This window comes from Orycteropus afer, unplaced genomic scaffold, assembly GCF_000298275.1.
Source record: "Orycteropus afer afer isolate SDZICR_OR568_19922 unplaced genomic scaffold, OryAfe1.0 scaffold00162, whole genome shotgun sequence".
In the NCBI taxonomy this organism is placed as follows: domain Eukaryota; kingdom Metazoa; phylum Chordata; class Mammalia; order Tubulidentata; family Orycteropodidae; genus Orycteropus; species Orycteropus afer.
Genome location: NW_006921749.1, coordinates 6,086,004 through 6,106,503, shown reverse-complemented (window position 1 = coordinate 6,106,503; position 20,500 = coordinate 6,086,004). Strand labels below are relative to the sequence as shown.

At 38.3% G+C, this 20,500-nt stretch overlaps 1 protein-coding gene across 1 annotated transcript in view; it reads left to right on the top strand.

Annotated features, from left to right (window-relative positions):
• Positions 1–7,436: 7,436 nt before the first annotated feature.
• ANKRD50 (ankyrin repeat domain 50) overlaps positions 7,437–20,500 on the top strand; it is a 96,331-nt gene continuing 83,267 nt past the window's right edge. Inside the window, exon 1 of the mRNA XM_007946463.2 lies at positions 7,437–7,948. Within this exon, the coding sequence (XP_007944654.1) occupies positions 7,437–7,948 (512 nt within the window). The remainder of the gene's footprint in view (positions 7,949–20,500) is intronic.

Below are 20,500 nucleotides of genomic sequence, written 5' to 3'. Positions count from 1 at the left end.
AGGGGATATTGCATGGTTTAAAATTAGAGAGTGTGTCAGCGTTGTAACCTTTCACCATACTATTCAATCTGTATGCTGAGCAAATAATCCAAGAAGCTGGACTGTATGAAGAAGAACATGGCATCAGGATTGGAGGTAGACTCATCAACAACCTGTGATATGCAGACGACACAACCTTGCTTACTGAAAGGGAAGATGACTTATAGCACTTACTGACAAAGATTAAAGACTGCACTCTTTAGTATGGATTATACCTCAACAGAAACAAAATGAAAATCTTCACAACTGGACCAATAAGCAGCATCACAATAAATGGGAGAAAAGATTGAAGTTGTCAAAGATTTCATATTACTTGGTTCCACAATCAACATCAATCGAAGCAGCAGTCAAAACCTTAGAGGATGTATTGCAGTGGGCAAATTGACTGCAAAAGACCTCTTTCAAGTGCTGATGAGCAAAGTTGTCTCTTTGAAAACTAAGGTGCACCTAACTCAAGCTATGGTATTTTCAATCACCTCATATGCCTACGAAAGCTAGACAATGAATAAGGAAGATGAAGAAAAGTTGATGCTTTTGAGTTGTGGTGTTTGAGAAGAAAACAGAAAGTACCATGGACTGCCAGAAGTATAAATCTGTCCTGGCAGCAGTGCAGCCGGAATGCTCCTTGGAAGTGGGAATGGCTAGACTTTGTCTGACCTACTTTGGTCATGTGTCAGAAGGGATTATTCCCTGGAGAAGGATATCATGCTTGGTAAAGTGGAGCATCAGTGATAATGGGGAGGCTCGCAACCAGATGGATCGATACTGTGGCAGCCACAATGGGCTCAGATACAGCAAGGATTGTGAGGTTGGCACAGGACCAGGCAGTGTTTCGTTCTGTTGTAAATAGGGCTGCTATGGGTTGGAGCTGACTCGACAGCACCTAAGAACAAAAACAACCTTGTACAGGTATCGGAAAGGATATGGGTAAGAAACTGATTAAATTATGTGAATATGTACTAAGATTGAATACTCTGCTTGTACTGTTTTTAACATTCAGATAATTGATTTTTTAAATGATTTTAATATATTTTATATGCTATTGTTATTTTTTTAAAAGTTTTTGAAAAGAAATATTTAGTAGCTCTACCTAACAAAACCAACTTGCCATTCAATAAATATCTAAAAATTGCACAATTTACTTATCCTTGTTGTTGTTAGGTGCCATGGAGTCAGCTCCAATTCATAGCGACCCTATGTACAACAGAATAAAACATTGCCTGGTCATGTGCCAGAATCATAATCCTTGTTATACCTGAGCCCATCGTTGCAGCCACTGTGCCAATCCATCTTATTGAGGGCCTTCCCCTTTTTTCTTGACCCTCCACTTTACTAAGCATAGTATCTTTCTCCAGGGATTGGGCCCTTCTGACAACAGGGACCAAAATATGTGAGACGAAGTCTGGCCATTCTCGCTTCCAAGGAACATTCTGGCTGCACTTCCAGGACAGATTTGTTTGTTCTTCTGAAAGTCCATGGTACTTTCAGTATTCTTCACCAATACCACAATTCAAAACCATAAACTGTTCTTTGGTCTTTCTTATTCATTGTCTAGCTTTCATAGGCATATGAGGTGATTGAAAATACCATAGCTTGAGTTAGGTGCACTTTAGTCTTCAAACAGACAACTTTGCTCGTCAGCACTTGAAAGAGGTCTTTTGCAGCCAATTTGCCCACTGCAATACATCCTCTGATGCCTTGACTGCTGCTTGCATTGGTATTGATTGTAAACCAAGTAATATGAAGTCTTTGACAACTTCAGTCTTTTCTCCATTTATTGTGATGCTGCTTATTGGTCCAGTTGTGAGGATTTGCATTTTGTTTATGTTGAGGTATAATCCATACCGAAGCATGTAGTCTTTAATCTTTGTCAGTAAATGCTTCAAGTCATCTTCCTTTTCAGTAAGCAAGGTTGTGTCATCTGCATATCACAGATTGTTAATGAGTCTGCCTCTAATCCTGATGCCATGTTCTTCTTTATACAGTCCAGCTTCTCGGATTATAACTATGGTGAAAGGATATAACCCTGACACACTCTCTAATTTTAAACCATGCAGTATCCCCTTGTTCTGTTTGAATGGCAGCCTCCTAGACCATGTACAGTTTCCTCATAAGCACACAATTACGTGTTCTAGAATTCCCATTCTTCTCAGTGTTATTCATAATTTGTTGTGATCCACACAATTGAAGGCTTTTGCATAATCAGTAAAACACGAGTAAACATCTTTCTGGTATTCTTTGCTTTCAGCCAAGATCCATCTGACGTCAGCAATGATATCCCTTGTTCCATGTCCTCTTCTGAATCCAGCTAACATTTCTGGAAGTGCTCTGTCAATATACTGCTGTATATGTTTTTGAATTATCTTCAGCAAGATTTTACTTTTGTGTGATATTAATGATATTGCTTGATGATTTCCACAATCTGTGGGATCACCCTTTTTTTTTGGAATGGGTACAAATATGGATTTCTTCCAGTCAGTTGGCCAGGTAGCTGTCTTCCAAATTTGGATCATGGGTTTGAACTGCCAGACTTCTGGTTAGCAGTCAAATGCCTGAGGCACTGTGCTACTAGAGCTCCTTAATTACCCTTAGTGACTCTTTCATTCTCGAAAATGCCCTGGTCTGGTACTTTGTTGAGTAGTGACTGAGGCCTCAAAATCATAAGTACTGAGTTTACAGGTGTGACAGAGATTGGTGACACCCTGGAAACTATGGTCCCTAGTCACCTTTTGGGCCTGGAATTGAACTTAATTCAGTGGCTTCCAACCTAACAATATAGACAGGCATACAATATAGACAGGCATGAGCATTTACACCAGGTAGGTGCACTCCTTATAATTATCCAACCACGGGTGATCAGAAGGGCAGTATTTGTATACTTACATAGCTCAGAGAGCAGGAGTGCATAGGAAAGAAGGACACAGAGAAGGACTACAGAGAGAAAGTGGGAAGAGAGCGGTTGCTTGTGGGGATTGCAGTCATGAAATAAAATGCATGTAAACTGTTGTATGGATAATGAATTTGCTCTGTCAACTTTACCCAGATACCCCCCCCCAAAAAAATTGGCTAGATGGCACTCAATAAAAACATGCCACAGGTCTCTCAAAACCTCAAATAATGACAAGGACAGTGAGTGTTTACAAGCAGTGTACTCAGGAACAAGTATCCCAAATCAATTTGTTTGTTGATTCATTGAATTTCAACCAAAAATTAAATCCGGCTGACAAGAAGAAGAATAAAATGTCGTGGTTTGGTCAATATTTGGCCACCTTATTTATATATATAAAATTCCCTGTCCAACAGTGGAGATTTCAGAATTTTGGTAAGAGAGAGCCTTAAAGGCAGCAATTTGCTTGTGAGAAGATGAAAAAGGCTTAAAAAAAAATCATTGATTCATATCAAAAGCTAGGGAGCTACATGGACATTCCTAAAGGAATGCCTCCTAGACTATAAGAAATTGTGGCTCATCCATCATTATAGCTTGCCACAATGCTCTACATAATATCCTCTGCATAGGAAGTCTCTAATTAAAGAGACTGTGGTATGATAGAGCAGATATACATGCAGGGAATCTTGCTAAATGGAAATACATGACGTGTAGGGCATAGTCCCTTCTCTCTAGAAGCTTTTCTCCTGGGGAAAACAGAAAGCTATAAAGTAAAATGTACTGGGCATTTCAAAGCAATATATATACACATATTTTTAAATAGGTCTAAAGATTAATTACAGCTTAGTTACTGCAATGTGATTAAAAACAGCATTTCAATATGGAGGTTAGGTATTTAAAAAGATCAGCACACTCACCAAAAGTTTCTGGTATTTTAATTTCCCAATAGGGAAATATTTTTGTATTAGCAAATGGTTTAATGGGAATGACAATATAAAGCATATATTTCTTACTTCAAATTTTCTCTAAACTTAAGTTTAACTATGAAAACAGAAGGAGTCAAAGTATTCAGTGACTATAAAGCTGCATGTCAAACAAGCTAAGTGGTAATTAAAATTGCTTAAGCAAACAATTTAAAATTCTAGTTTTTAAAAGTCAGTTTTCATCTTTTTAATTCTGGGCAATTTCTGATGTTCTGCCTAAACTGGCGTTTTGCAAAATACCTCCACAATTCAGGGTACATGAATTCAAGTTCTTAGCTGAATTACTAAGATCCAGAAGCCTCAAATGCTGGATGGGCTAGGAGTAAACAATATGGAGCAGTAAGCACAAGCAGGATCTATATAGTTGTCTTTCTAGTTCAATGTGGTAGCTGTATTTTGAAATTCCTAAGATGGGAAATTGGCTTAATATACATGGAAATAAAAACATTCAAATTAATGGGGAATGGGGATGGACAGCTCTGTTGGTTTTAAAATAAACAATAAAAAATAATAAAAATAACATTTTCTACTCCACCAGTTGATAGTACTTTTTTTCAGCAGAAATTTAGAATCTAAATAAACCAGGTCCATGTGTGCAAACAACTGGGCTGTCTGGTAAGTAACTGGCCGTGGGCAGGTCTTCTAGGGCGTTTCATCTGGCTCTACATTCTGACCTCGACCAAGGACTTTGCCTCAGTAGTGGACCCCGCGGGTCAGGGACCTAAGACTCAGTCACTCCCGCTTTCATCCTCCATATGGTGGTGGCCACATCTTTTAATGAGTCGGTTGAGAACATCGTCGTACACAACAGTCTTCCCCGTTCTTTCCTTCTTGTTCCAGGCTTAGTAATGAAAAGCGTCCTCGGAATTTTATGGATTGAAAACAGACTCAGACCAGACGTGCAGAACGGAAGCAAGGAGTTGCAAACTCCCTGTCCAACCGCCCTTCACAGGAGTAAATTCGGCCCCCAAAGCCAGCGAGTCCCTCCGGTCTGGAAGACAAAGGAAGGATCAAGGCCGAGTGGTGATGGGGTGGGTGGGGGTAGCGACTCGCGTGAGCTCGGGGACGTGAGAACGCAGCCCCCGCCCCCGCCCCGTTTTTCGCCCGGCCCGGGAAAGGCGGGGCCCCAAGGCCGCCCACTAAAAGGTCTCCCAGCAGCGCAGGCAGCTGGTCCCGAGCGGCTGCACACGCCCAAGCACAGCTAGCGACCAGCCAGCGTGTTGGGGGAGGGGAAAGAAAGGGGAGGAGCCAGCGGCCAAAGAAAGGCCGAACGGCGGGGAGGGGGCGGGGCCTGGGTCCGGGCGGGCGGGTCGGCGGGGCGGAGCCTACCCGGTCCGGGGCTGCCTGAGACAGTCACTGCCCTGACGGCGGCGGTGGCGGTGGCTGTTCGCCGTTGGGGGTTGGGAGGAGCGCGACTAAGGCTGCTGGGGCAGCTGGAACTGGCAGTCGCTGGAGGCCAAGTGGAGGATCTGGAGCTGGGAGCGTTCCTCAGGCTGGACGGAGGAGGCGACTGCTGCTGGAGTATAGAGAGCGGTGGCGGCGTTGGCGGCTTCTCTGCAAAGCAAGTGTCTAAGGCTGAGAGTCTGCAGTGGCGGCCGTGCAGCGGCGGGTACGGCGGCGGCTGGGGCCGAGGTAACCGAGGGGTGGCGGAGCGGAGTTGGAAGCGAGGCCCCTCCCTCAGGTCGGAAGCTCGGGGGCTTAGGCTGGGGCTCCGACCTGACTCACCTTCTCCAGCTTCCAGCCCCAGACATGACCTCTGTTCTGGCTCCGCCGCGGGCCAGGCGGGACGGGACTCGGGTGCAGGATTGGGGCGCTGAGCAGGACCCTAAATGGGAGATGACCCTTCCTCAGGGATTGGCAAAGACCTCAGGCACCCCCTCCCCCTTCAAAAGACACACCCCAATCTCGGGGCGGGGCGGCGTGCGGAGGCGCTCCCAGCCTTCTAGAAGGCAAGACTTCTGTATGGAGGCTGCACCTCCACCCGTTGCCTCTGCGAGGTGGCCCCCCTGTGGCTCTTTGGGGCGGCTCAAACTGGAGGTAGTTCCCGTCTCTGGGAATCCCGGAGTTCCTTTTGTCTGTATCAGCTGAAGCTGGAGGCCAGAACTCTTGGCAAACACCCACCAGCGCAGGAGCAATCCAGTCCTTAATATCCTTTTCCTGCCTCAGAAGGCATTCTCCCAAGCAGCCTTTTTTCTGGCCATAGCAGCAGATTCCATTCCTGATCCTCATTTCCAAGCCATCATCATTACTTAGTAAAGAGTAAGGTAGAATTCACAAGTAAGGTGTACTTGTGTTTAGATTTATCATTCATGTAAGAATACTCTTCTCCCTTAAAAATAATTCTAATTCCCATTCAGCCACAACCTTGGTGATCTTCAAGATTTCCAAAACTATCAACAAAGAAATGTGGATACTATAGACACGGTACTTGGACGGCTGAATTGCCAGTGAATAGAAACTGGAGCTAGTCTCCAGTCTAGTAGGAAAGACCTTTACACGCATCGGCATTACCCCCTCTCTGCAGCGAGGTTTTAAAAATCTCGTGTAACTTGATTAAAATGTGAGAAGCATAACCATAAAAGACGACAAATATGGGAGGAAAAATGTGATTATGATTTGGTGGGATAATTGTCCAACTTTTTGAAAGTGTCAAAGATGCCGTATATGGATTTTTGAGATTACTTTAGCTGGTAAATTGTACCCTTTGATAAATAAGCTTTTAATATATGGTATTTTGCACTAAGATGTTTGTTTTGTTTTGTTTTAGTTACTTGTGGAAATTGTTCATTATCCGGACATCTTAAAACCAAGACACCTGTGAACAGGTTCATTAAGAATCCACTGTCTAGAAAAATACATTTTATTCATGCTTTGAATTAAAAAGATGTTAACAGTAGCCTGTCATTTTTGCCAAATAAGAGACCATAATCTGAAACAGTTCCTTGGCAGTTGCCCAGATGCCTGAAACTGTCAAGGTCTAGTATTTTGAATGACTGTTCTTCAAGGAGAAGTGCAGAGCTCCCTAAATACTATAAGTGTAATCTCTTTGATGACATTTCCATAATGGACACCTTTTCTGAATCTAATTTTCAGATACAGAATTAACACTTGGAATCTGGAGAAGCATTTTGTACACATTGAAAGATTGGGCTTTCTCTTCAGTTTTCCAGATGTACTGTCTCATCTGTGTACTTGAAACATTCACAATCACATAAACTCCAGATTTAGCCATGAAGTTATGTGATCCATCAAAACATAAGAAAAGTGTTACTGAGCTTTGGAACAAGGCATTTTTTCCATCAGTTAAACAATAAAACTAATGTAATTCTCGGCTGATAAAGAATTAGGAGCCAAATAAAGCCATGCACATTCTATTTGCAAATGGACTCTGTGGCTGTTGAATTTTACTGTGACTATTTACTCTGTCATTCAGAGTCAGCTTAATATGCAAGTTATGCCCGAATGGATGTAAAGACCTGTGTTGAAGTATCTGGATTCTAGCAAATATTGAAGATAAGAAACCTATTATGACTAATCCTTGGGAAGAGAAAGTCTGCAAAATGGCTCAAACCAGTTTACTTCAGGGGAAGCAGTTTTACTGTAGGGAGTGGGTTTTCCACAAACTTCAGCATTGCCTTCAGGAGAAAACTAACTGCTGCAATAGTGCTGTCAACACACCATCCCTTGTAATGAATTCTGGGAATAATGCTAGTGTTGTCTCTGGAAAAGGGGCTGCATGGGGTGTGTTGTTGGTAGGAGGGCCTGGCAGTGGCAAGACAGCCCTATGTACTGAGCTCTTGTGGCCAAGTTCACCTACAAGCTTACAGAGAGGTTTACATCGCCAAGCTTTGGCCTTTCATTTCTGCAAAGCCCAGGATTCTGATACTTTGTGTGTTGGAGGGTTTGTTAGAGGTTTAGTAGCCCAGATCTGCCGCAGCGGACTACTCCAAGGATACGAGGACAAGCTAAGGGATCCAGCAGTCCAAAGTCTCCTGCAACCTGGAGAATGTGAGAGGAACCCAGCTGAAGCATTTAAAAGGTAACAATAAGAATGTGATGGTTTTCAGCTTCATATGAGAAAGTTAAAGTGTTTTAATTGTTTTCTTATCTTGTGGAGTACCTTGACTAATGCTATATATTAGAAATAATCAATGGTTATGAATACACCTGTTCATAAAAGTACTTGGCGTATTGAACAAAACAAAACTTAAGCTTTGTGTTGAACAATATTGTATTGATTATAAAGTATGCCTTTTCATTTTACTATGAAGCACTGTAGAAACTTAAAAATAAAGCATATTTATAAAAATAATTTACTTTTCTAACATTACCTGCAATTGGTAAGGGAAATTTGTTCTTAAGGTATGGAAGAATGCCTGGCTTTGTGGAAATTATGCTACATTTTCAGGAAAAATGAATTTACAGGGCTGAATTTAGAGGAACTCTGCGTAGAATCTGGGAGCTCTGGTGGCATAATACCTAAGGCATTTGACTGCTAACCAGAAGGCTGTTGGTTCAAACTACCAGCCACTCCTCACAAGGAAGATGGGGCAGTCTACTTCCAAAGTGATACTGCCTTGGAAATGCAAGGAGGGGTCTCTGTGAGTCATATCCGACTCTACAGGAGTGAGGTTTTTTTTTTTTCCTTCATAGACTCCACAGTTTTTTTTTTTTTATATAGTATTACCATTTCTTTTTATAAGAAAGGTTCTCCTTATAAGAGATCATTGGCCATTGAAGATTTCAAGATACTCTGCTAATATGTTTTGGGAGTTTTCCTTATCAAGTGAATGAAAACTTGAGTGATCTTTTGAAATATGTGACATTTGTAAAATAGTGACAACTTGGGATCATGTAAGGACTTTTAGTGAATGGTGCAAAGAACATTTTTTCCCTAACCTCAATTAAGCATTCTTTTCATGGTAAATGGAATGGACTAAGAAGTGGACAGATTTTCAGAGTGGTTCCAGATTTTAAATGTGTTCTAGAAAATGTTCCTCAAAAATTATTCTTTGCATTATCTTTGTTCTGGTAGCATAGTGCCTAAGGCATTTGACTACTAGCCAGAAGGTTGGCAGTGCAAACCCACCAGCCACACTGCCGAAGGAAGACTGAGCAATCTACTTCAATAAAGATTTACCACCTTGGAAACCCAAAGTGGGTCGCTATGAGTCAGAATTGACTCGATGGCAGTGAGTTTGTTTTTTTAAGACATTTGACTGCTGACCAGAAGGCTGGAGGTTCATACCCACTAGCTACTCCTCAGGAGGAAGACTGGGTAATCTGCTTCTGTAGTGATAGGTCCTCAGAAACCCCAGGAGGGATCGCTGTGAGTCGGAATTGACTTGATGGCAGTGAGTTTGGTGTTTGGTTTATAGTAGAAGCAGGCAAATTGTTACTTTGTACATGTTACTGTTTCATGGCTATTTTACTCATTTTGCCATATACTCATATACTTCTTTTTCCCTCCTCAATAAGCACTTGTTAGCAGGCAACATTTTATGTGTGTGTGTGTGTCTGTGGGAGTGTGATTGTAGGAGGGATTTGAACAGGATTTAAATTGCTATGAATAGAGTGATATCCTTATGTCCTTAGGTATAATGTTATGAAATCATATACATTATTTTTCATGTTCTAAAGGTTGGGCAATCCTACTTCTGTAGTGATACTGCCTCGGAAACCCAAGGAGGGGTCGCTATGAGTCGGGGCCGACTCTACGGCACATAACAACAGCAACAACAATTATTTTTTGGTAGCATAGTGCCTAAGGCATTTGACTGCTAACCAGAAGGCTGGCGGTTCAAACCCACCAGCCACTCCTTGGAAGGAAGGTTGGGCAATCCATCCGTAGTGATACTGCCTCGGAAATCCAAGGAGGGGGTCGCTATGAGTTGGAGCCAACTCAGTGGCACACAACAACAACAATTATTTTTTTGGTTGAGGTATACATAGCGTAACATACCATTTAAACAGTTTCTGCACGTACAGTTCAATGACATTGATTATATTCCATTTGTGAAACTTGTCATCTTCCATTTCTAGGTGTTCCTCCTCCATCAACAAACTCACTGCCCCCTAGTTCCTTATCTGATCTTTCCAGTTGTTATTGTCCATTTGATCCTATATAGATAGATCTTAAAAGACCGCAGTGCTCAAGGCAGACAATCATACACATTTTTAAGTGAAATGGAAAATAATCAAAATAACATTGATAACAAGCACTATGTGCCAGTCTCTCTTCTAAGTGCTTTATGAATATTAAATCATTTAATGTTCTTATCCTGTGAGGTATAGATACCGTTATCCTCATTTTATAGGTGAAGAAACTGAGACACAGAGAAGTAACTTGTTCAGGAATACAAGGTAGTAAACATGGCAGAACTGAGATTTAAAATAATGCATATTTGTAATCAGAATATTTATAATGATAGAAACTCTTCGGGAGGACTAGTTTAATAGAGGAGTAGTTTAATAGAAGCTTGTGAATGGTGAAGTTAGAGGATAGGAGGTGTGTCATAGTCTTTGTTTGAATGCAGTTTTCAGATTACTTCAGTTTAAGTGAGAGAATGGTTTTCTAGAATGAGAGTTATAGTTAGAGGTATAGAATTCAAACATGGAAGGAGTTTATTAAAGCCTTTGAGGGAGAGATGTCTTTGGAAGATGTGATACTGTTACAGACTTTTTAATGTGTAAGTGCAATTCAGTAAAACTCAGAGAAAAGCTATTGCATTTTGCTATTAGCCATCAAAATCAGGGTTGAAATCGTTAGTTCATTCTTAAATGAATAAGGAAATCTGTTAGGTGATGCCTGTAGCAGAAATGTGAGATGGCAGTTTTGATGGACAGTAGTGTACAGTATGGAATCAGTAATAATCAGTGGTTATGTTTGTTAACAGGACACAATAATGCAAGTTTTTATTGTAATACCTTTTTAAAAAGTCTCTGTATAAACATCTCTTTCCCTCTAGATTTACTACATTTTCTGAAGACATTATCACTAGTTGAGTTGAATTTTCGTTTTTTTTTTAATAAGTGATTTCAGCTTCTATTTGGATTTATTTATAACTTAGAAAGTCATTTTCAAAGGACTGAAATATAATTATGGAATTAATTTTATTGAATTCAGATACAAATTTCTAGTACCTTTAAATATTTAAAACCAAGTCTGATAACTGTATTTTTAATAATGTTCAGATCCTGAGCATATCTTTCTCTGTGATACAGATTTTCCTGGAAAAAAATCCTTCTACTCAAATATTCCTCTTATTTTTTAGAGGAATCATTTATAGTTACTAGTTGATTGAAGGGAAATAAGAAGTGATTAGAGATAATGTGTCAAAATCACATCAGCACTCCTTTTGTAATTGACAGAAGGAACTAATGATTTTGTGTTCCCCCACTATGCTTTATTAGAGAATGCCTAGTCTGTGTACATGGACTATTTTGATGCTCTTGCCTAATCTCCCGGAGTCCCTGGGTGGTGCAGTTAATTCACTCAACTGCTAACCAAATGTTGGCATTTTGAGTCCACCTAGAGACACTTTGGAAGAAAGGCCTGGTGATCTCCTTCCAGAAAATCAGCCATTGAAAAACCTATGGAGCACATTTCTACCCTTACACACATAGGGTTGCCATGAGTCAGAGTGTACTCACTAACAACTGGTTTACTTACTCTCCTACTGGATCTTTTGAAAACATGGATCACTTTCTTTCTTGATTATGAAAGTAATTAATCATTAAATAAATTATAGTAACTTTGGTATTGGTTTCTGATAACTTATGTTGTTGTTGTTGTTATGTGCTGTGGAGTTGGACCTGATTCACAGCAACCCCTCCTTGGGTTGCCGAGGCGGTATCATTATGGAAGTAGATTGCCCAACCTTCCTTCCGAGGAGTGGCTGGTGGGTTTGAACCACCAGTCTTCTGGTTAGCAGTCAAATGCCTTAGGCACTGTGCTACCATAACTCAGGGATACATTGTCCCTAAGACTAAAGCTGTAATACAACTATGTTCAAATACAAACATGAAAATCTAGTTCAAAGTTTAAAGAAAAAAAAATATACTTTTTTTTTCATAGTATATGGCATTAGATGATCTGATCCTCTACTTTTGGACAAATGGTCAAGATTTAATTACAGGTTTTATTAGTGATTGACATTCTTTTAATAGGAATATGTTTTATTTAGGCAGGAGTAGGTAAAATTCAACAGGGAGACAATGAAGCAGATGATCATTGTTTTCAAGGAGTTACTATATAGTGAGGGAGACAGATGGAAGTAGCTAATTATGACATGGTAGGAGATGAAACATAAATCTGTAAGAGAAGTAAAATCTTTTTTTTCATTTTTTAAGTAAAAATTCAAAGCCCGATTGGTATTGTTACTTACTTAGCATTTAATGTTTGAGAATATTGATGGTTTTGTATAGTAGTATCTATAGCAATTTAATAGTAGAGAAAATTATTAAAGGAAAATATTAGTTACTTTCAGATCTACAAAGCTAGGAAAGTTGGAGAGACGTAATCTAGTAATATTTTTTAATCCACTTGCCTTTTCTTCACTTTCTGTTTTCAGTTATGCATAATAACAACTATGTACACTAAATAGAATGAATGTGTAATACTGAGAGCTAACTTCTTACTTGAGATCATATGACTGAGTGGTAACTTATTAATTACCAGCTTATCAAAATTACTTTTTCTTAATGATAACTGAAAAAGAGCAGAAGGAACTTCATATTAATGTAGTTGAAATATTGCCACTTTCTGTACCTTCTGACTTAGTATGTTGGTATTATACTTTATTTATTCTTAGGATACACTTGTTGTAATAACATTTCTCCTGACTTCATTAATTCTTAGGGCAAATATTTATTGAGAGCCTCTGTGTTTTAGGCACAATTCAGGTAGAGACACTTATTGAGAGCCTTCTGTGTGTTAGATTAGAGTTCATCTAGAGGTAGATCAGTGAGTAGAAAAGACAAAATTTCCTGCCTTCATAGAGCTTAAATTTTTGCACTAATATTTATTTTATTTCTGTAAACAAAAATAATACTTGTGGTAAATACTTACTGTAGTGTTCATACAGTGTGTAGACATTTTTATGCTAATAGATTTATGTGATCTGCTAAAGAGAATGACAAGTGAAGAGATATTTTCTTTCTTTGTTTTTCCTTAATTGATTAAAGTGCAAAGCTATTGTTAGAATGCTTAGAATATTTTCTCCTTCACTTGTTAGTGAACCTAATTTACTCAAGTTTGCAGTGAGAACCGAGTGCTAGCTTCTCTCCTGCTTCCGCTTAATGCTTTTATTAAAATTTTGTATATCTGTAAAACCCCTTGGAAGATGGCTTTTCTAGGGATCATGTTATAAGTAGAATTTCCCAGCAGCTCTATAATTGTAAAACTAATGCCCGTTACTTTTGACAGAAGTGTCAAGGTGCCTAATCTAGAGAATGAGAATGGGATTATAAACAGTCCCTGGGTTACAAATGAATCTGTTCCAAGTGTGTCTTTAAGTTGAATTTATAGGTAAATTGGGACAGTTGCAAATGGTTCTTATTTATCTTTACTTTAGTACAGGTGAGGAACTCTGGTTGTGCAGTGGTTAAAACATTCAGGTGCTAGCCAAAAGGTTGGTTTTACAGTCTTAGAAACTATGGTGCAGTTCTGCTGTTTCCTGTAGGGTCGCTATGAGTTGGAATTGACTCAGTGGCAGTGGGTTTGGTTTTGGTTTTTGGTTTAGTGCGAAAAAAGGCTCAAAGCCTTTTTTGTGATTTAAAAGCTGCATGTGCAGCAAGTGAAGATGATTGTAAAGAGTCTGTTGTAAGTAGCGATTAGTTCAGTCATTTCAAAGTGAGCAAATTTATGAAACATAAAAGGCCAAGTATGAGTTTGAGTTAGAGTTGTCAGTAATAGTTCAGTCATTTCAAAGTGAGCAAATTTATGAAACATAAAAGGCCAAGTATGAGTTTGAGTTAGAGTTGTCAGTAAGTCGTAAGTTCCTAACCCAGGGACCTAGCTGTGGTACTTGAGGTCTTGAGACTGGTTTAGGTGCAGAACTTAAAAAGATTATTTCATTCAAACACAGACTTCTTTCTGAACCTAGCAATCTTTGCAGTGATTTCAATAGATATGGAACTGGGAAATACAAATCTTTGTTCCTGGCAGTTATCTTTTTCTGCCTTTTCTGGTTAACAATCAGGAGGACCAGATGGGAGTTTTCTGTCAATTTTTTGTGTTCAGTAAAAAAAAAAATATTCTGTGTAATCTTGATAGGAAAATTGAACATCTTCAGGGATACTATGGAATAAATGTAAACTGAATAAAATTATAATGAAAAATTAAGAATGAATGACTCTTAAGCTTTGAAAGTTTAGTAGTAAAGTTGTGTTAATGGTGTGTCAGTGTGACTTGTTAGAAACAGATTGGAAAACTGAGAGTTTGAACTGACATTTGTTTTTTATTTCAAATACAGAAGCTATCATTGTTTAGAATAGTTAAGTCTTTTTTTCTAATCTTTTATCTCCTCTCTGGGATATACATTCTTTACTTATATCTCTTTGGGGTTTTATCTTATATTGTAGTGGTTATTTATGTATGTTTCTGTTACCTCCTTTATTAGGCATATGTTTCTTTGTGACATAATTCATGACTGATTAATTTTTTATATTTACCATTATGCTTTGTGTAGCACTTGGCATACAGTAAATACTAAGTGATTATCTTTTGAATAAGTGACTAATACTGTTGTCTTTATGTTTGTGCCTTTGAGTCGGAATCCACTTGAAGGCATACAGGAACAAAAATTGAAGGATGTCTGAAGCTCTTGAATAAGAAAGGAAATTGAAATGTTATGTCATTTAGTTCAGTTTTAAATGCAGACCAGACTAGTATAGTGATTATTAATTTATTAACCTGCTGTCTCCTCCTTAGCATGTATGAATATGGCATTGATCAAGAATAGATTTAAGTGGCCAGGTAGGTGTCTATCTCCTGTTTCAACTGGCTCCAGGTATTTTTGGCAAATTTAACAAAGGGGCCAAGAACAGAATTTGACTGGAAAGTGTTCTTTATTCTTACTGTTAACTGTGGGATGTTTTCAAAGCAAAATAGTCCTCTTCCATTGTTTGTATTATATATGCAATAATATTTAAGATTATTATCATTATCTACTTTTAAATACTGTCAGAATAAAAGATTTTTTAAAAGTATCTTTACTGTTCAACTTTTGAATAAGATAAATGAATATGTGTAATTTTCTATAATGCAAAATGTTTGTATTTTTGTATAAGATTTTCATTTCTCACTAACTTGTGTGTTCTTTCCAACTTTTCTATCATTTTTAAAGATAGACCTTCATTTCATTCCAACCTTCCCACTTCACCCTTCCTAAATTTTTTTCTGTGTACGTAGATTGGCTTTGTCTTCTGTACTTTGTATTTTATGCTTCCTTTGGTTTCTAGTAAGGCGCTCTGGTAGTGCTATGGTTAAAGCATTGGGCTGCTAACCAAAAGGTCAGTGGTTCCAACCCACCAGCTGCTGTTTGGGAGAAAGATGAGACAGTCTGCTTCTATAAAGATTCACAGCTTTGGAAACTCTAAGGGGGTTGCTATGAGTCAGAATCGACTCGATGGCAGTGGGTTTGGTTTGGTTTGGTTTGAGTTGGTTTCTGGGACTCTTAACATTTACTGAACCAATGTACAACCTTTATTTCTTCTGCTGTAATGGAATAATGCATTATTCTTCTTTGCATATTTATGCTGTTTAATATTAAACACATTCTTGGTACTGTTTAACAAACCTTTTCTTTACTTCTTGATCAACTCTGAGATTCCTTTTAGACCAGAGAATGTAAAGTGGTACCTTGCAGGTCAGTCTCTCTTTTTTCTTTTTAACCCAAATTAGAAAATATACATACATGTCCAGATTTTTAGCATTTCTTTAGGAAAAAAAAAAAAAAAAACCTGGAACTGTTGAAAATACTATGTTCTTATCCTATGAAACAATATTTTGATGGAGCTGAGAGTCAGCTGCTCTATTTATATATGGTCTATACTCTGATTTGATTCAGTCCCCACCACTCTCTATTATCTACTTCATTTCTTTATATAAGCCATTCTGCCTCCCACAGGCATGTTCAAACACAAGTGTGTTTTCCTGTTCATCTGAAAAATGAAACAGCATGATTTTTTTTTTTTAAATCTCTCCCCCAGTTGCTCTCATATTACCTTAAATTATATCTGTAACTGCTACTTCCTGTCCCTTATCACCTTGTTTCTTCTTAAATTACTGAAATCTGACTTCTGTCTCTATATAGAAAGGTTGTGTCTGCGTGTTTGTCCAAGAAGGCTTCTCTCTTTATGCATTCACATCATCTTCTTTTTTTTTTTTTTTTAATTTACCTACATGACTACCTATGTTCATATCTAATATGTTAGCCACCTAGTCTGCATCAACAACCTTTTGTTTGTCTTCTGGTCCGCATGTATCTTTTCACTTGTGTGTCCCTCATTTACCTTCTGTGTTCAAAACATCTTCCCTTACAGCATTTCTGTGATTCATTAATTCATTTCTTAAACAAATACTCAGTGCTGGATATGTGCTAAGTATTAAGACTGAAATACTGAGCCAAACAAAACACCGAGTTAAAAAGGAGGAAAATACATTGAACAAATAATCACAAATATAAATGTAAAATTACAGCTTTGATAAATGCTAAGAAGGAAGGCTATGTGATGGTATGAAAACATATGATTGGACACTTGATCATCTGGAATTCTGGGGAAATTGCTTCTCTTTATCTAAGTTGTTCTATAATTCTTAGATCTTTACTACTTAAGAATGTGATCTCAGATTACATTAGCATCACTTGAGAGGTGGTTAGACTGCAGACTCTCAGCTATATTCAATCAGAATCTGCACTTTAACAAGATCCCGAAGTGAAACCTGTGGACACTGAAGTTTGAGAAGCACTACTCTAGGCTAAAATTTAGAGTTTCTTTTTATAATCTTTTGTTATAGTATATGCACTCCTCACTTACCAACATGTTTACATTCTAGAGCAGGTCATTATGTGAAAATCAGCGTATGCAAGAATGGAGGATGAATGACTATCATTATGTAACTGCCAAACTACTGAGAATCATGACTTGGCCAAGTTGACACACAGCCTCAACCATCACAGCCAGACAAAGGTCATTAATGAGCAGAATAGTCAGTAAATTTTTTACTGTTGTAAATGTGAAATGTTGGATAAAGAGGTAGTTGGTGAGTGGGAAGTCAGTGTACTTTATTCTAAAGTATTTAATCTTTCTCAGGATGTTTCTTAAATTCTTTCACCCTTATCTAGAATTATTCATCTACTCTTGATCTACTTAATTTTACTCTTGCTCTATTTTAATCCATTTATTCAGTTAACCAAAGTAAAACACTTTTCATTAGATCTTTTCTCTAAGGCTATGATAACGCACACAACAAATTCACATTCCTCTGTTTACTTTAAAAGCTCTTGATAATTTGCTTCCTCCCTATCTGTAGTGTGTATCATGTTTTCCATAATATCATCAGCATACATTAGGCTAATTGATTCTTTCAAGACACGTTTTTAAGTATATTAAGTATAAGAGAGGGTTAACACTTGCGGGAGATATGCACAAGTAAAGGTACTCATATTTTTCTCACTGTTTGGTAAGAGTTTCATATACACAGTAAGGATATGAATCTTGTTACATATTGCACAGTTTATTATAGTTTTGTTTTCTAGCCTTTTATATTTAGTGATTTTGGTTTTTTTTAATTTCATGAACTAAAATGTTTTCTAGCTTTGTTGGCAGATGTGGAGAATTATTCTTCATCCCAAAATTGTAAAATTGTATATTTGGGTTTTTACATTTTATGCTCTTTACTTTCCACTTAAAATGATTATCCGTTAGGAATTTCTTTTATCTAAGGTAAAAGTTAAGATCAAATATCATTTAATATTTCCAGTAATTTGAAATGTACCTTTTTAATATATGAAATTCCCTTACAAATGTCTTTGAGGTATGTTCTTACTGGACCTGTCCTTACCCCCTTTTTCCAGCACTTTGTCTTCAACCACATTTTGCTTAAATCAGTCTTAAATTTCAAACTGATTTTGCTTCTTTTGTGTTATCCTAATATCAGGAATATTCCTATTGTCATTTTCCTTCTAATGTACAAATGTGTACTTGAGTGTAGTCTTGATACTAAAATAGAATTTGATTGAACTCACGCCTGTGGCTTCCAGCCAAACAATAGATAAGCATATGAGTTGAACATTTACCTGAGGTAGATACACTCCTTGGAGAGAACAAGCATGGGAGAAGGAAGGGCTGCTTATGCATAGGGAGACAGCTCAGGGGACAGGAGTGCATGGAGGGATGGTTACAGGGAAGAGGTAAGTATCGGGAGGAAGTAGGAGGGGAGATGTTGCATTGTGGTAAATTGTGGTCAGTGTCATGAGACAAAGTGTGTGTGAACTGCTGTATTGAAAGTGTATTTGCTCTGTAAATTTTCACCCAAATCACAATAATAAAAAAAATAAAATAGAATTTGAAAATGTTCATGTAATTACTTAAGGAAAGCAAGTATTAATTGTTGTTAGGTGCTCTGACTTACAGTGACCCTGTGTACGACAGCATAAAACACTGCCTGGTCCTGTGCCAGCCTCACATTCTCTGCTATACCTGAGCCTAACGTTGCAGCCATGGTGTCAGTCCATCTAGTTGAGGACCTTCTCCTTTTTTGTTGACCCTCTACTTTACCAAGCATGATATCCTTCTCCAGGTAATGGTCCCTTCTGACAATCGAAATAGGTAAGGTAAAGTATGACCATCTTGCTTACAAGGAATATTCTGGATGCACTTCTTCCAGGACATATTTATTAGTTCTTTTGGCAGTCCATGGTGCTTGTGGTATTCTTCACTAACACCACAACTCAAGAGCACCAACTCTTGGGCCTTCCTTACTCATTGTCCAGCTTTCATATGGATGTGAGGTGATTGAAAATACCATGGCTTGGGTTAGGTGCACCTTAGTTCTCAAAGAATCATCTTTGCTCTTCAGCACTTCAAAGAGGTCTTTTGCAGCAGATTTGTTCAATGCAATATCTTGTCTGATGTCTTTACTGCTGCTTCCATTGGTGTTGATTGTGGAACCAAGTAACAGGAAATCTTTTACAACTTCCATCTTTTTTCCATTTATTGTGATGCTGCTTATTGGTCCACTTGTGAGGATTTTCAGTTTCTTTATGCTGGTATGTAATCCATACTGTAGACTGTAGTCTTTAATCTTCATCAGTAAGTGCTTCAAATCATCCCCACTTTCAGCAAGCAAAGTTGTGTTGTCTCCATATTGCAGGTTATTAATGAGTCTTCCTCCAGTGCTGCCATGCTCTTCTTCATATAGTCCAGCTTCTCAGATTATTTGCTCAGCATACAGATTGAAAAAATATGGTTAAAGGACACAACCCTGACACATTCCTTTCCTGATTTTAAATCATTCAGTATCCCCTTGTTCTGTTCAAACAGCAGCCTCCTAGTCTGTACAGGTTCCTCACGAGCATCATTAAATGTTCTGGAATTCCCAATCTTCTCAATGTTATCCATAATTTGTTACGACTCATACAATCAAATGCTCTGCATAGTCAATAAAACACAAGTTAACATCTTTATGGTATTCTTTGCTTTTAGCCAAGATCCATCCGATATCACCAATGATATCCCTCATTTTACATCCTCTTCTGAATCCAACTTGCATTTCTGGAATTTCTCTGTCAATATACTGATGCAACTGTTTTTGAATTATCTTCAGCAAGATTGTGCTTATATGTGATATTAATGATATTGTTTGATAATTTCTATATTCTGTGGGATCACTTTTCTTTGGAATGGGTACAAATATGGATCTCTTCCAGTCAGTTGGCCAGATAGCTGTCTTCCAAATTTGTTGGCATAGACAAGTGAGTGCCTCCAGCAGGGCATCCATCTGTTGGAACATCTCAATGGGTACTCTGTCAATTCCTGGAGCCTTGTTCTTCACCAGTTCCTTCAGTGTAGCTTCGACTTCTTCCTACAATACCATTGGTTTTTGATCATATTCCACCTCCAGAAATGGATGAACATCGACCAATTCTTTTTGGTACAGTGACTCTGTGTATTCCTTCCATCTTCCTTTGATGTTTCTTGTGTCATTCAGTATTTTGCCCATAGAATCTTTCAGTATTACAACTTGAGGCTTGAATTTTTTCTTCAGTTCTTTCAGGTTGAGAAATGCTGAGCATGTTCTTCCTTTGTGGTTTTCTAACTCCAGGTCTTTGCATTTTTCATTATAATAATTGACTTTGTCTTTTTGAGCTGCTCTTTGAAATCTTCTGTTCAGTTCTTTTATCTTGTCATTTTTTCCATTTACTTTAGCTACTCTCCCTTCAAGGGTATGTTTCAGAGTCTCTTCTGACATCCATTTTGGTCTTTTCTTCCCTGTCTTTTTAATGACCTTTTGCTTTCTTCATGGATGATGTTCTTGATGTCATCCCATAGTTCCTCTGGTTTTTGGTCATTGGTGTTCAATGCA